This window comes from Pleuronectes platessa, chromosome 12 (assembly GCF_947347685.1).
Source record: "Pleuronectes platessa chromosome 12, fPlePla1.1, whole genome shotgun sequence".
Lineage (NCBI taxonomy): Eukaryota > Metazoa > Chordata > Actinopteri > Pleuronectiformes > Pleuronectidae > Pleuronectes > Pleuronectes platessa.
In genome coordinates this window covers 22,234,279-22,251,500 of record NC_070637.1, presented here as the reverse complement: position 1 = coordinate 22,251,500, position 17,222 = coordinate 22,234,279, and the positions used below count along the sequence as shown (strand labels likewise).

Sequence of the window (17,222 nt, the reverse complement as noted above, 5' to 3'; positions counted from 1 at the left end):
ATGTGATCCGAGAGCAACAAACAAAACACACGAGACGTTACTCGTCTGTAACACACACAGCAGTATATATGATATGTACACTAAACAAAAGTACAAGAAACACAAAACATACACAAACACACAGCTGCCCCACAGGACCTGAACTCAACACCCAGAGCAGTATGATGGATTAAAAACCCTGTGTTTGTTTTTCAGAAACAATCGATGGAGAGGAGGAGAGGAGAAGAGAGGAAGAAGAGGAAAGAGAGAGAGAGAGAAAGGAGGCAAGCAGAGGATGAAAAGAGAAAAAGTTTTGTGTCTTGCATAATTTTGTCGCTATCATTCCTTTATTCTTTCACTGTTGTTCTTCTTTCATTTCTTCTAAAATGTCCTTTAAAACAGTAACAATGGGACAAACGTGGAGAAAGACAAGAAAGAGATGCACGAAGGAGAGAAGGAAAAGGTAAGAGTTTAAATAGGGAGGGAGGAAGGAAGGACGGGAGGAAGGGTGGATAGAGAGAGATGAGAGAGGAGAAATACGAGCAGGAGGATGAATATTTAATGCTGTCTGCAGAGGGGCAACACACACACACACACACACACACACACACACACACACACACACACACACACACCCCCCCCCCCCCCCCCCCCCCAGCGGAGTACAAATTAAAGAAACTTAATTTACTATAAAGCCACTTACGTTTAATTCAGATTGAAACGTTCACTCAACTGGATCAAAACACATGCTCATGATTTGAACCGAGCAGATTATGATCTTAGAATCTTCATGTGTCCAAAATCGACCCAATTTGAGACAAACCCTTGAAAACACACATGGACCAAAGCTCAGCTGCATAAATCAGACCAGTTAATGCTGATGATGCTGTGAGGGGTGGGACACACTTTATTCAAAATATAGTATGAATATTTTGAGCAAAAGCCAAACATTACCAGTGCATGTTGATATTTAACTATTTTAGTTTTGATCAAAGACTGTCGACGGATACTTAAAATCATCTCTTGGTGGATTTTGTGCAGTTTTTGGGTAAAGACAAAAAGTCTGCCAGGTTTTAAACAAACTAACTACACACAAGCAAACACACACACACACACACACACACAATATGTGCCAACCACAGCAAATAGCAGCTTAGTGTCATTGGTTCCGGTAAACAGTAAACTGAGAGGCGGCGGGTGGTGGTGTCAGGTCAGCTCCTGTGTGCTGCAGATGTAAACTAAAAGCTTCTATCGAACGCCTCAACTGCTGCGGTGAGGACGATCCCCCGAGGAAGAGGAAGAGGAGGAGAGAGGAGAGAGGACAGGGACAGAGACGGAGGTGAGGAGGGGGAGCAGGGGATGGAGTGATGTAAGAGGAGGAGGAGGAGACAGATGAAGAGGAGACAGGGAGCGCTGCCCAGCGCTGACACTGCTGGCGAAACATGAGAGTGAAACTGAGGACTACAAACACACACACACAAAATAACACACCTGACAGACACACACTCGTACTTACTGTGGACACGGAACAAGTAATCACAACACTGTTTATTAATATTAACATGCAGACACACAAACACAGCGTACATAAACAAATTAAGTTATTGTTGGCTACAGACCATTGAATACAGAAGCTCACAGACGTTCACTACGTCTGTCCAAGTTTAGTTGGTTGTATTATTTATAAAAGGATACTCTAACATTTTATATTCTTGTATATCGGACCCAATGTTTATTTTCAATCTATATTTTATTTAGGTTCGGACGTAAAAGACGACTTTTAATTAGACATTAAGATTTGAACTGGAGCAGTTACTAATCTCACTGGAATGGAACACATGTTTAAAACCCCTAATTGTAAAAGATCATTGGAACGTGTTAGGTACACTTTAAGAGTACACATACACAAAAACCAGCCTGACTGGAAGTGATTAACACACACGCTCCCTGATGACCCTGGCCAAAACACACATACACACACACACAAACAGACACACACTCATCCTTAGATATGATGAGCTGCTCCTGTCGATATGAAACCAGACCAACGCTCCATTTATGATCTAGAACAGATTCTTGTGTCTCCACGTGGGATTTTCGAAGCATCTGGCGGTGACATGTTAAACCAAACCCACCCCTGTCCGCTCGGTCTTAATGCCCCCTGTGCCCTGACCCTGCAGAGGACCCCCCCCCCCCACCCTCAGACCACGCTGTTGATAATCAATTAACATCATCTGTTAACCCTAAACAACTGTCTTCAATCTAAGCACGGGTATGTTGAAGGAGCTCCTTCATTTATTATGTTTCAGAGCTCAACAAATCTAAGATTGAGACAAATGTGACGATTAAATACAAATTTAAGATGAAAAATGTGATGATCTGTATTGTCGGTCTGAGCGTTTGACAGTCGCACAATTCAGAGACATTATTGGTGTGATCGAGCAGATGTGAGCTGATCACACACACAGTAACCATGTGTGTGTGTGTGTGTCTGTGTGTGTGAGAGAGAGAGACTGTACCGAAGGCGCTATGGGACGGACTGCTTCACCAGCTGTGTTCTGACACACAGGAACACCAAGGCCCTGGGGACAACACACACACACACTTACACACACACACACCTCATATACCACATGGCAGTCTTCATATATTCGTGAGGACCCTTGCTGACATACTGTGTTCTCTTGCCCTGCACTGCAACCTAAAGCATCACGATTAAATGCCTAACCCTGACCATTAGCCTCACAGTAATCTAAACTTAAATACAAACTGAAAATTGAGCTGGAACCATCAAACCAGATCTGTCCATACACACACACACACAAACACACTGAATAATCTCTGGATGAGAAGCTAACAAACTCATGGATATGCACACAAATGCTCCGACAATGCACAACACAACAGCCCAGACAACAAAAGATTAAAATCTGATCAGAAAACCCATCTTCACATTATCCGCCTTGTTTTATAACGTAAGCCCAACAGTCAAAGAGAAATGACACATGAACAGATACAATAAAGTAGTTAGTGTAATTTCGAGTTCTGTGCATATCTTCTATTCTAAAATAAAACTGAGCAGAGGATGAAAAATTAAAATATGAAACCCACGCACAGACTCACTTCCTAACACTGGTGGATGAGGAGAACAGAGAAGAGAGAAGAAGGATAGAGGAGGAGGTTTGTTCACTCATCTGAGGAACAGACACTTGACCTGGTTTCTCAGCTGGAGACACATACAGTGAAAACACACACACAGGCTTTTGGTCAGACATATTGGATATCTTTACCTTATAGTCTCTAAGGCTATGCTTTAGTTAGAAGCGTCATCGCTGTTTTTACGGCTACACCTGGTGTCCACATTACTCCAGAGTTTTCCAGCCTCTTAATCAGAGACTTCTGTAAACACTGCTGGTTTCATTTCAGTTTGAAAACGCCAGGGTTGTGTTTCAGTCTGAACCAACAGAAACAGAGACTTTTGTAAAGAACGATCATGAACTTCTAAAAAGGGTTCATGTGCTGGGGAGCAGGAATATAGATGATAATCATAGGGTTTTTAAATATTTAGAAAGTTTTACTTTTTACTCAAGGGCTTAAAAGTGAAGGGTTGAATGTTAAAAGCAGTCAAGATGGAAGACGGTTTGTCCTCCATCACCTGGAAGAAGACGAGGACACAGGAGTTCAGGTGAACGAGTTAGACTGAGGTGAGTGACAGGAGAGAAAGAGCAGAGGTAGGTGTGCGTGTGTGTGTGTGTGTGTGTGTGTGTGTGTGTCTGAGTCGCAAAGAGAGGGACAGAGCAGGGTTTACATGACACAAAGAAGGATTGTGTGTCTGTTGGAGTGGAAAACAAGAAAACAGACAGACAGATGGACAGACACAAAGATCCCTAAAATGCTGCTGTGTGCGCTTGTGTGTATAAAAGTGTGTGTGTGTCTGTGGGGGGGGGGGGGGTCCACTGAGACAAAAAGCTGATGTCTGAAAAGCTGCCTGAAAGCTGAGCCAGTATTCCACTGCACAATTTGATATGGAAGCACAAACACACACACACACAGAGACAGAGACAGACACACACAGCAGGTTCTGTAGAATCATCATCAGCTTATGTTTCAGCAACAGTGCAACAACGACTCTGCTTCAACAGCACTTCGACACACACACACACAAAACCAAACAGAGCTGAGCCTGTTGTGTTCAGGAAAGTGTAGCAGCACACAGTCATCGCTGACTCCAATCAAACACAGTAGATTTAAACATGGAATCAAAAGCAGTAGAAACAAATCACAACTAATAACTACTGAATATATATTACTGATTGATCTAAGGATTTGATTATGAAAGGTGTCATTTCCAGTGGTAAACCCATCGTGTTATCACAGTTTTAGTAACTGCAGAGCACGTTTACTGGCCCATGTCCAGCAGGAGGCGACAGTCAGAACACTGGACTAAACTTCTTTAGTTTATTTAATCAATGCTGAGGATTCTCTCACATTGACGTGTAAATTTACTTTTACCATTGATTGTACATGTTAAGTGGACGTAGACTGTGGGTCCAGAAGAAGACCAGCAGGGGGCGACACCACTGGTTGTTTCTATAGAAGGCTTCTTCAATACAGCATGATGTTCATTAGGAAATTATAATCCACTTGGAGTCAGTTTCAGAGCACAGTGGTTACGTGGTTACGTGCCAGAAGGTCAACGATGACTCACAATAAAAGATCTGTATATTTTAATCACAACAGACACATCTCGTCTCACCTCACAGATCTAATTTGTGAATCTACACCATAATGTATGAGAAATAATATCATGCACATACAGCAATCTGGTCACACAAACGTATGTTGAGCTGCAGTCTGTTTATTATAATCTCTTTCGTCAGCTTCCCGGGTCGACAGAGGGTTAACCGCCTCACCGCATTCATCAAGGGATGCATAGATGCTATACCGCTCTGTGTGTGCGCTCTGGTATAGATATCTTTGTGAGGACCATTTTGCGCATACAACCCACAGAGCGAGGACCTTTTGGCCGGTCCTTAGCTTCTTTTTCTTTTAAGGAATATAATTAGGTTAGGGTTAGAATTTAGTTTGGATGGTTAATGTTAGGATAAAGTGCTAGGGAATGCATAATGTTGATGAGTGTCCCCTCTAAGACAGATGTACGAACATAAGGGTGTGTGTGTGTGTTTGCAAACATGGTGACAGTTCAGAGAAGAACATGGGATTGTGTGTGTGTCTGTGCATGTATGTATATATGCCATAGTGTGTGTATTTACACGTCTGTTAATCCCTGAAACATGAGCTAATGGGGCCATAGGAGTGTGCACGCACGTGTGTGTGTGTGTGTGTACTTGTGCGTGTGCGTCCATGCATGCAGTAATGGCATGTACAGTATGTACTTTACATATGAGGCTTTGTCTTCGTCCGTGTGGCAGTTGCTCTAGAACATGGTATTAGACTTGCAAAGGGGGGTCAACACGGGTGTATACGTGCGAGTGTGCGTGTGTATATGTGTGTGTGTTTGTGTGTGTGTGTGTAGACAGACTTCTATATGGGTTATGCTTCATTTAAACCGGAGGCAGAAATTCACTGGAGGCGTTGGATGTACACATTATTCAACCGTTCCAACTGACCGACACGTTCTGGAATAAACAACAGACGCTGCAGAAAATACAACTTCAAGCAAAAAGACCTGAATCGCTGTGTTATCTAAAGATAAACTGAGTAACAATTTAGCACAATTATAATAAACTGTAACCACTAGGCTGCGCAGGTTTAATGTTTCAGTGTTTCCATGTCGTCTTCTGACCTTCATTCTGAGGAAGCTGCTGAACAATCACAATGAATAAAACAGTTTACAGGCACGACGCAGCGAGCACAGATCACATATACCCTTCAACCTCGTGTGCACTAAAATCCAGGGAGCATTTTTCACAAGAGAAATAAACGAACACACTAAAAACCCTGGAAATACAAATGCACCACTGTTAAACTATATTGAAAGAATATGGGATTTAAATAAAATGTTCTAACACACAAGATCGATGAAAACCCAGTTCACAGATTGACCGCATAAAGAATAAGAAGACACCATTATGGATGTAAATAAATAACAGTATTACTACAGCACAGACTTGGGTTGAAATGACTTCACCAGAGCAAGATAACAGCATCGTATCCTAAAGATTTTGGCTTCATCAGTGAGAGGAAGGAGCGATGCTTTGTCCATCTTTATTTACAGTCTGTGGTGTCAACCTGTGAACAAAATATCTGTGTGTGTGTCCTCTGTCTAATGAGGTGGAAGACAAACACTGAACGCTCCACATCACCACGAGCTTTAGCCAAGAGCTACGGACACAAAGACATCTCACTGCGCGCACACGCATGCACACACACACACAAACACCCACACAGTGCCTTGACATGCTAAGATACAACCACCCACACACACACTGTGGTCAGACTGTCTGTGTGTGATTGACTGAATGAGAATAATGAGAGAGAACCTTGGTTCGGTTTGTTCATGTGTCAGCAGAGTGAGTAACACTCTCAGGTCCTTCAGCCAATCACATGATAAACACACAGTTACAACACAGACCAGCCAATGGGCACAAACTCAACACAACCTTGAGCCGGGCACACGCTGTTCGATTCAGCCTGTTTCTGACCAGATTTTTGAATTTCAGCTTCATCGTGTGTCATTCAGATGATCTACGAGTGTAGTGTAAAGTGGAATTTAAGCAGCTTCAACTTCGTCCTTCATCCTCAACCTGCTCGGCTCATGATTTTGGGATGAAACAGTTAAAAACATCCACTGGTTTAAAGTCCAGTGATTCATAGTTTGTTATTATGTCAGCATCATAAGATCTGAACCTGGGAAGTCACAGTAGCTTCATGGAAGTGCAGTGAAGCAGCAGATACTAAAGAAAGTGGAGGAGACTTGAAAACTCGGGGAAGAAACTGACGGACAGAACAGAGACTGGGTCGCTGTCTGTCTGCTCCCATTGTTCCCATCGGGGGCCAAGTATCGACGGGGGTGTCGCCTTCCCACGTTTGCTCGATACCTCTGTCCTCTGTTTCCTGTCTGCACGACACCCGACGCCACCGCTGTGTGTGTATGTGTGTGTGTGTGTGTGTGTGTGTGTGTGTGTGTGTGTGTGTGTGCGCTGCAGTATTTGCAGGCAGAGTGAGTGAGTGAGGAGTAAAGTTGCATGTTGTCCTCCTCTTGACAGCATTTTTCCTAAATGATGGAATCCCTGAGAGGATTTAAAGTTGGTGACACAACTGTGTATATGGATGGACGACATGACAGCTCCACAAAAAGTGGAGCCAAAACATCTGAACCCCCCCCCCCCCGGGTGTGTGGCTGCAGTTTAAACCCCACCTCCTTCATGTTAGCAAATGGGACGTGAACCAAACTAAAAGTGGGCTTTAGTAGAAAATAAATTATTACAAATATATATTTTAATTAGTCATTTGATGATATAAAAATGGGCTGAGGCTGATGAGCGTGTGTATGTGTGGAACCTCGATACCAGTGATCCACTCAATGATCACGACCAGTCCGATTCGCAAAGTTCAGACAGCAGCGCATCAACTTGCCTGGGTAGTGGAGGACTTAATGTCCCTCAGCACAACCTGAATTAAAAGTGACACAACATTTAACTCCTGACCTGGACTTTTTTTTTTTTTTTTATAAGGCCTCAAAAGAAAAACAACTGACGGCTGAAAAACTGACTTCATCAATTTTCACTTTTCCAACAGAACTTAACTTTCTCTTTAACCCCAATCTGCCGTGGCCTTACATACCTGCTTGTGTGTGCGTGTGTGCATGTGTGCGTGCGTTTGTGTTCTAAATATTGCATGAGCTTGTCACATCGTCCGGAGCGAAGCCGATGGACAGCTCAGCTGAGGCAGAGAAATGGTTTTAAGTGCTGAAGCTCCACATCCACAAACACACACACACACGTGCGCACACACACACACACACACACAAGACGCCAACACTGATATTTATGGAAGCTGGTGACAACCAATATTTCATACATGTATTGAAAATCTTTAGAAGTGTCAGTGTTGTGTTTCCAGTAGAGAAAATAATTTTCTGCACCAACACTACCAACAACAACAACACAGCGAGATAAAAACACACAACCTCTCATGTGCTAAAGGTGGAAATGACCGCAAAACCACAAAATAAGCAGACTTACAATTGACTTAAATTACAATCAGGATAAATTAACACAACCATGACTGCAGTGGCATCTCTATCCACCCATTAAAAACATGCAATTACGTACGTTGAACACTAGGGGGCAGATACGGTATGAAACGGAACTACGGACAAGAAACAAAACTGTATGGAAATGAGATGTAATTATATAACAGACTCAGACCACAATGAATTAAATATAGGATCTATGTGAAGAAGTCAGAGTCGAACTAACTAACACCTGCTCAAACCTGAAGATTTAGATTATTAAAGATTTAGACTGATTTGGGATTTTTTTAAGACCCCTGCAGAAACCCTGTTGAAAATGTTCTAAATGTTTTGTGTCCAGTCGTCTCTGCTCTGCTGTGTTTGTGTTCAGAGGGAAATAAAAAGGATGTGCTTGTCAATATGACAGATGTGTTCTCTGTGTTGTAGCGCCAGCGGCTAAAAACATGCTGTGAGGGACTCTGTTTCTTCAACGTGCCCTTTACAGTGCCATATTTTGACTGAGGTGAAATACCCCCCCACCCATTTAAAAACACACAGCAGCAGCAGTTGTACGATCAGTCTGAGCTCCTGTGGTGAGACGACACTGCTAACACACTTCCTAAAGACTTGTCTAAAGCTGCTGCTGCTGCACACGCGCACACACACACACCGATGTGCACGAGTGTAGAAGAGTGTGTACCTGTCAGTGTGTGTTTACTGTGTGTAGACAGGTATCTCCGCCGGTTAATGTCTGTGTCCGACTCTCAAAGAGGGTTTTTTTTCTTTGTGTGTGTCCGCTGCCATCAGTCTGTGTACATGTGTGTATGTGTGTGTCAGTTTGCATGTGTCGATCTGTATCTCCCTCTGTCTGTGAGTTTGTTGTGTGTGTGTGTGTGTGTGCTCACCCATGCTGTTGGTGGAGCTGCACCACATCAGCAGACAGCCGGTACAGAGCAGGTTGAGTGATCCGAACAGCAGGATCCTCCATGACTGAAAATGACAACAAACAAAACCACTGTTAAACAAAAGCATCACAAGGAGCCGAGAGTCTCGACCTTTTGATCGAGGTCCAACACAGGATCCATCATATGAATAGACAAATTCGTTTTTGTCGTTTTTTGAATGAGCTAATGAGGATAGGTTATCTCTCTGATCACAGATTTCAGAATCCATTTACACGTAGGCTGAGGAGAGAGAGAGGGAATAGTTTGATGTGTCCGAATAAAATCGAAATGACTATAAATCCTCAGATGAAACTCAATTGAAGCAGCGATGAACAGAAATGTCTTGATTGAAAAGAGAATTTTTTTCCAAAACACTAAATACTTTCTAATGATTCATGTGGGAAAAAACTTTTAAACTGTTCAATAACAATAACGTAGTTGTGTGTCTGAAAGTGTGTTTGTGTCATTTTGCCTGTGAGCTCAGTAAATAGACCTCTTTATAGAAAGAGAAAGATCTCAAGACTGATGGACGTTGATCATCGTATGTCCCTGCATTATTCTGCTGGGGGGGAATAAACAGGAGACAGGGACATCCTCCAGCAGTTTTTAAACACCTCCCCCTGTACAGGGTGTCCCTGACAGTCAGCGTCCTGCGACAGCCGCTGATTATCCGAATTCAAACCTACAGACGGACATGGAGCTGCCAGATGATGCATTAGTGAGTTTCCTGGCCTGCCGTCGACCTGCTCTGCCAGAGATTTGGGTGAATTCTCTGACTGGACGAGGCCTCGGCCGTGTGGCCTAACATGTTCACTACAGTCTGAATCAGTTCATCACAGACACACCAGCTCAGGGGAAGGTCACAGTCAGAGCACGTGAGAGCAGAGCAGTGGCTCAGTGCTGTAAAAGAGCAGCTCTGTGGCCCAGTGACACCAGCAGGTCAGAGGAAGTCCACTTCCTCATTTTACATCTTCAGACTCGGAAAACAGAGAGAGCTAAGAACCGTAGAGGCAGACGACAACATATCTGAAAAACTGAAACGATTCAGGGAATTCACAGCTCACTTTCCAGATATTTTCCTGTTGGATTCTCACATGGACATTTTACCAGGGGGCAGCAGGAAAGGTTCCAGAAAATGTCCAGAGCAACTGACTCAAGAACATTTCAGGAGCATGTTGGGACACTAATTGCAGATCTGATAGCCGCACTAGAGAGGGACTGCAGCTATGACACAACAACAGATATTCTGTTAGGAAAACGTAAAGATGATTGGTATGTGTAACAAAGACAAGTTCATTTTTTCTTCATAGAATCTGTTTCTGAGCTCATTCAGCACTGACCTGACTCCACCAGCCAGGACATCAATTAAACAGGATTATAATTAAAGAAAAAGAAAAATAACCTTGAGTCGTACGTCAACCTCTAAGGGGAGAAATATATAGTGTGTGTGTGTCTGTGTGTGTCAGTAGAGAAGAAGAGAAATGGAGCAAGGGAATGAATGTATGCGAGCGTGTGTGTGTGTGTGTGTGTGTGTGTCCTGGCCTGTCACTTTGTGTTGGAGTCATATGCCGTGGTGGGGAACGCCGAGTGCTGTGAAATCTACAATTACGATGGTGTGCTGTGTTATGACAGCACTGGGGCGTCTGGTGACAGCACTAGCCAGCGACAGGCATGGGAGACCCACAGTGTGTGTGTGGGTGTGTGTGTGTGCATGTATGTGTGTGTGTACATGTGGCCGTGTGTGCAAACAGAGAGACAGCACTCTGCCCGAAACATTCCCAACCCCCAGCGCCTGGAGGAGAGCGCACGCTGGTTGAATCTTGACGCTTTGCTGCCCCCGTCTGTCCGTCAGCAGCGTCACGAGCAGTCTGGCGGCATGACGGCGTGCCAGCATAGTGAGGGTACATGTGACACTGAAGTGACAGAGCTGCAGCGACTGTGCCGGTGCCTCAATCGCCAGGTATTAAATTAGGAGCCCCCCCGCTGATGCTTGACCTGGTTACATCATTACCGAGCGCCGCAGCATCATCAGGCGGCGCCGGCAATCTTGTGTCATCATGCTGGTCAGAGGGGTGACTCATATTTGTATCCGAAGAAGAAGGATAGCTAGAGAGAGACGACAGTCTGAGCCCCCAGAGCTGCGGGTGTGCTGAACATTTTAGAGATTTTTTAAACCTGACTCAAACTGCAGCTCGCGCCACTGCTGCATCCCACTGGGAGGATTGGTCCCAGTGGCAATGAGAACACAAAACACGTCCTCTCCCAGTCTTTGTCTACTCAGATTGGAGCCATCAGGGCAGTGTGTCTCCAGGGTGGCCGTGTTCTTCTCTCAAAATAAACCTACTTACATAATGAAACGACGGCGGTGACTGTGCTGGTGTGTTAACACAGAGTTTTATTGCTCTTTAGCTTTAGTGGCAGAAACGAGATGACGCCTGGTCGTCTCACTGACCTGTCCTCTGGTCGTGTGTCTTTCCTCTGTAACATTTAGTTACTGATGAGCTCAAGTGTCAGAGTATCAAGTCCAGAACTATAGAAATACACTATTGATATCCAATACCAATATCAGTTTTCATTGTGACACACACATTCACACATGTTTTTCTGTTAGTTGATCAGCTTCACATTACAGTGTTTCTGCAACTTTTGGTGAGGAAGTGACGTTAGTGAAAACTGGAAGAATACAAATATCTCCGGATGAAGAAGACGAGGACTTCAACTTGGAAAGACGAGGAGATTCCAGACTACCTCTAACTACCTTTAAAGATTTCAGAACAAAATATCAGCCGTCTGTTTAAAATGAATACCTGTACCGACCTGTAAGAACTCCTGCATCGGTCTAACCGTGCCTCACATCAGATGTTGACAAGTCTCCGTTTTATTTCGAAAAACAAATGGGAACAGGAGACGTGATGGGGGGGGCAATATGCGGCGCTGAGGAAGCACATCTCCGCTTTCACTGGTTTGAACTATGTTTGGTTCGTAAGCTGTGTACGACACCGTGTAATCCAATCCAAGGCTCTATGGGGAATCAAGACCCCCTGCTAGTGTGTGGTCAAAGTGGATTATAGCACAATAACGCTGACACACAAGCACGGACACACGTGCACACACACACACACACACTCACAACAATCATGTCTGAGCTTCTTTCATGTTCATTATTATGCCTCCAGTGGTTTTTCTGTAATTTTTACATCCCAGTATGACTCTACATCTGTCCCTGTTTTGTTCTGATGCATTATACTTTTTTTTTTTCATGTCATCTAATTTTAGAATAAGAGTGATTTAGACAATAATTCCCGACATTTGAACTAAACATGTTTTTCTGAGTGGAAAAGTCAGTTGTTGTTCCCTGTTTTCAAAGCAGAGAGATTAGTTTGGTATCTGAGGTCATTTACTGTTTGTTTAGGCAGCTGCATTGACCGTCACACCTTTATTAGCATTTAAATATGTATAAAGACCGATCACCTACAAACGGAGCAGAACCACTGAACTAGAATGGGTTTTGGGTCATTTTGATTTCGGACGTTTGGAGCCTCCTCCTCCATGTCAGCAGATGGGACATTGACCAGACTGATGTTAAATAAATACTTGTCAAAGATGGTTTCTGTCATGTTAGGCCGTTCTTATCATACTGACGTTTCTTTAAGTGTTCATGGTTCCGATAAGTTTGGTTTAAATTAAATAATTGATATACAACGGGCTGTAGAGATGATTCGATAAAGATACCAGCATCAGAAATGCCTCAGACGCTGCCTTTAAAGAACATGTCAGGCATCGGCGGGTTCCAGATCAATAAACCGATTTCATACCACGTCTTTAAAGTATATTAGTTTTACCCAAATAAAACTTTACTTTTCTTTTACTTATTCACTACTGCGGTGTACTGCCACTGACAAGTAATCAGCACAAGAGGGCAGCGTTTGTATCCGAGATATAGTGGAGCAAGTGGAGATACATGGCCCATTTGTATTTATAGCCTGGTTTGGGTTATATTGTCACAGTGAGAACATTGTAGATAAACACTACTTATTTTGTCTGTGAGTTACAAAACAACCCAACAGTTACCTCCTTTAATTGAGAGTAGTGGATAAGCAAAAGATAAAGTTTCCTATTCTGATCCTCCTATTATAGAAGATTGCTTTAAAAAAAAAATTAAACAGTTGAAAATGGATCAAACTGACAAGGGAAGGATCTACGATCTACAGATAGAAAGTAAGACAGGAGACAGAGATGAAATCTGGGAAGCTGCTCACGATGACAGCTCAATCTGTGAGCTGGTGGACTTCATCCCTGCTGCTCTCACTGGAACACAGTGACCTACTCTGGAAACAGGATTACTGGAGGTGTTTGGGTTTGACTCTGTGTATGAGACATAGAAACTAACCAGATTAAAGCATAATGGGATTATAAAGTGAGGATTCTACAAACACCAACGGTTGAGTGAAAACCAGTAAGAGGTTCAGATGATTGGTCCATTTACTACTCAAAGCCAGTAGATATCAAAAATACAAATAGTAGATCGGATTTCAATGCAAAACCAAGTGTGACATTTTAGTTTTAAAGATGCATTTCATCTCAAACACACACAAGCACACACTTACCCGTCTATCTGAGGCAACCAGTCGGAATTCTTGCGTGAATTTCCCAAAAACTGATCTGTGTGTCTTCCTGAATGGATGGATGGTGCCCTGTGAATTAAAACATATAGAAAATAACTATCGGGACCATTCAACCATGAATGAAATGACAGTTGACAGAAAACATTTCAATTAATCAAAGTGGAATCAGATTCATCTTGTCTGTCACAGTGAAGCAGAAGAGGAAACACTTGAGCTTCACCACCACCTAGTGGCGAGTTAGTGAATAAGACTGACTTCAACTATAGAGGAAAATAAGTTTCTAAACTCTATTTGAAAGATGATTTCTGGGTTCAGTGTGTGAACAACAACTTAATTCACCTATAAATAATTAACAAGTGTGATCTGAGAGTGATTTGCTGTCAGGCAGGGGTGTGGTTCATCGATGGAGCTTTCAATTAATTATGACTATTTTCATTATCCAGTGATCTTTATACTTTACTGTGATGTAAGAGGGGGAGAAAGCCAATCGCCACATTTGAGAACATGAAACCATCAAATGCTTGATTTGAAAACTGAGTTAAACAACTTATTGATTCCTAAAATAATAAGATCATAAGCTGTTGACTCTTTAATTTTGTGTGAGTAGCACACAGGAACCCCTGGTGCAGCTGATGTCCCTCCATTCTGAAAGAAAACCGCTTGATGTGTCATTAGTGAGAAACACAACTGAAAGGTGATGACGAGCTGGAGGAAAGACGCCAGTAATTCATCTGCGATGCCACAAACGAGGTTCTTGTCTTTGTAAAAACTTTCTGTAGAAAGGATCACACAGGCAAGGAGGCAAAGAGGCAATGGAGGTTGCAAGTGTGATGAAAAATGAAGTGTCTGTGCTCATATTTAAGTGTCTCTGTGTGGGCTACCTCCTGACCCCAAAACAAACAAGGGGGGGATGTATTGTGTGAAGCATAAACTAATAAGTTATTAAGAGAATTTCCATTAGAGTGTCTTTGTGCCGTATTTTGACTCAACAAAGATTTGTACGACCCAGCAACAAAAAGATAAAAAACATTATTCCTTGAGAAAAATAAAACTCCCTGAAGAGCTGTGGGTCTCAGACTGTCTGGGCACAGCTACAGCAGTGATGAGATCCTGTATCTTGAGATAATGGTTCAACTATCAACAACCACAAAAAAGCTGCAGAGGTGAGACTCACCAGGATGTACGTGTCGTGCTCGTGTTTCTTCCTGTGCACGGAATCATCTGTGGAGGAAAACAGACACTTTACGTCAAAACTAAATCAGAGAGAAACTAATCTGAAATGAAAATCTGTCTCAGTAGAGTGAGTTGAAGTTCAGCCTTTACTGCAACGTTCACACAAACACAGAAAACACAAGGTCAAGAAATGGAGCCTAGTTTTTTTCGATTCTCTTTTAAAAACGTGGTCTTTCAGATTGAGAGCAGGACTCAAATAGTTCCTGCCTGAGCTTAAGAGTTCTTCTGCTTGTGATCTTGCGCTTAGATTTCCTGCGCTTTAAATTTTCTTCTCTCAAAAGTCTCTCAAAGTTCCCAAGCAACAGAACGGCAGGTGTAGCATCGACAAGTGGTGGCGCTTGCTTTATGTCTTTGAGAGTCCCGTACGGGCGGTTTCTTCAACCGGGTCCATGCTCTCTTGGGCCTCCATGGCTTTGTAATTACACCTGCTTCCTGTCACCCGTTGGAAGGAAAATTGCCAAAACCTCCATGGAGCAGGAGCCCAGCAGATCTCTGGTCAAAATGGAGAGGATCTCCATCATTTTATATAAAAACAAACCATCTTTGTCCTCTTGTATTTTACTGGAACATAACCAACAACTAAAGGAATCGCAATGAGGGCAGGAAATTTCATTCATCATCTCTACACCTGGTATTCTATTGGCTGGAGTGTTTGGACCGACAGAAACATTTGTTTCATAACTTTTCTTTGACATACTCCTGAACCAGAGGATGAGAATATTATATTATACACACACACACACACACACACACACACACACACACACACACACACACACACACACACACACACACACACACACACCCCAAACACACCCCAAACACACTCAGACGAACTAAGACACAGAGAGTTAGCTTAGCTTAGCCCCCCTGTAAGAATACGTGTTGTTAGCCGCTAGCCGGTTAGCATAACAGACCTGGATCCTTGATGTTGATGACATCCACCGACACCATGTCCGGTTTGTCCAGCGGACCCACTTTCCGCTCAGTCACCCCGGACGGCACCACGTCCGGCTTCGGGCCGAACTTTCGGGGGTAAAAGTCTCCAGCGTTGTGGTAAGACAGACCCGAGGACGTGGACATGGCTCCGTCCATCGCCATCTTGCACTTCCTGTTCCCGTGAGCCTCTGCGCTTCGTCCGCAAGGCTCATGCGCCAGCACAGATCTACAAATCCTTTTACATCCGGTTCACATGGTATATAGATCTATTTACAGACGTCCAGAGAAAACCAAAAAAAAGATAGAACTGAAAATAATAATAATTATTATTATAATAATTTGGAGTAGTAATTATATTAAAATGACTACCAATAATATAAATGACTATTATTATTATCATTATTAGTAGTAGTATTAGTATTAGTATTATTGTTATAATTTCCATGGTATTATTAATAACAATAATCATAATAATGACATAAGTAATAATAACAATAACTTAATATTGCGTTAACTCACCGCCTAATTATTTTTCATAGTTTGGATAAACACTGAAATGTATAGAGAGACAGAAAAAGAGAGAGAGAGAGAGAGAGAGAGAGAGAGAGAGAGAGAGAGAGAGAGAGAGAGAGAGAGACAGAGATACAGAGAGACAGAGAGACGAAATGAAGGAGAGAGGGGTTGAATGGAGAAAAGAGTTGTTATTACAGCTGAGAATGGAGTGAGTTAGAAACAGACCCACACATCATCACATTATTTTCTCATGTCATATTTCTAAGTGAAATGAATGAAAGTCATAAACAGGCTTCAACAAAAAGAATGAGAGAGAGTGAGGTCAGAGGACTGTGGTCCGACAGTAAATTAATCTTCTCCATCTGGCTCCCAGCCTCTAAAGGCCCCTGGACCTGTTTCCTGTCACGACTGAGACCCTCTGATAAATGACCCTTCAGCAGGACCAGCATTTTAAAAAAGTACAGTTAATGATCCAACGTGTCCGTAGAGGAAAAGTGAGATGTTTAAAAAAATCCAGAGCTGTCACTGTCCAGATGTGAGATGTGAACTCAGAGTAAGGAATGCTGAAAGTGTATTATAATAATAATAATACATTTTATTTATTTATGGGCGCCTTTCATGACATGTGCATTGATTATCAGCATGTACCTCCCATGTGCTCGCCCTAAACAGGCATCTCTCGTCAGTCACACCTCTGTGTGTGCGTGTGTTTGTGTGTGCGCGTGTGTGTGTGTGTGTGTGTGCGTGTGTATGTGGAGCAGTAGGAGGTGCTTGTTGCCTCCTCCTCCTTTT

The 17,222-nt window shown here is 42.9% G+C and overlaps 1 protein-coding gene across 3 annotated transcripts in view; it reads right to left on the bottom strand.

Annotated features, from left to right (window-relative positions):
• The window catches only part of slc30a6 (solute carrier family 30 member 6), a 38,150-nt gene extending 22,052 nt beyond the window's left edge, over window positions 1-16,098 (bottom strand). For all 3 annotated transcript variants that reach the window (XR_008341476.1, XM_053435812.1, XM_053435813.1), the window contains exons 1-4: window positions 15,896-16,098; window positions 14,920-14,966; window positions 13,728-13,814; window positions 9,082-9,166 (exon numbers count right to left, since the gene is read on the bottom strand). Coding sequence is in view for 2 of the 3 variants with exons in the window: in XM_053435812.1 (XP_053291787.1) it covers window positions 9,082-9,166; window positions 13,728-13,814; window positions 14,920-14,966; window positions 15,896-16,079 (403 nt within the window). In the remaining variant the exon portion in view is untranslated. The remainder of the gene's footprint in view (window positions 1-9,081; window positions 9,167-13,727; window positions 13,815-14,919; window positions 14,967-15,895) is intronic.
• Between the last annotated feature and the right edge of the window lie 1,124 nt (window positions 16,099-17,222).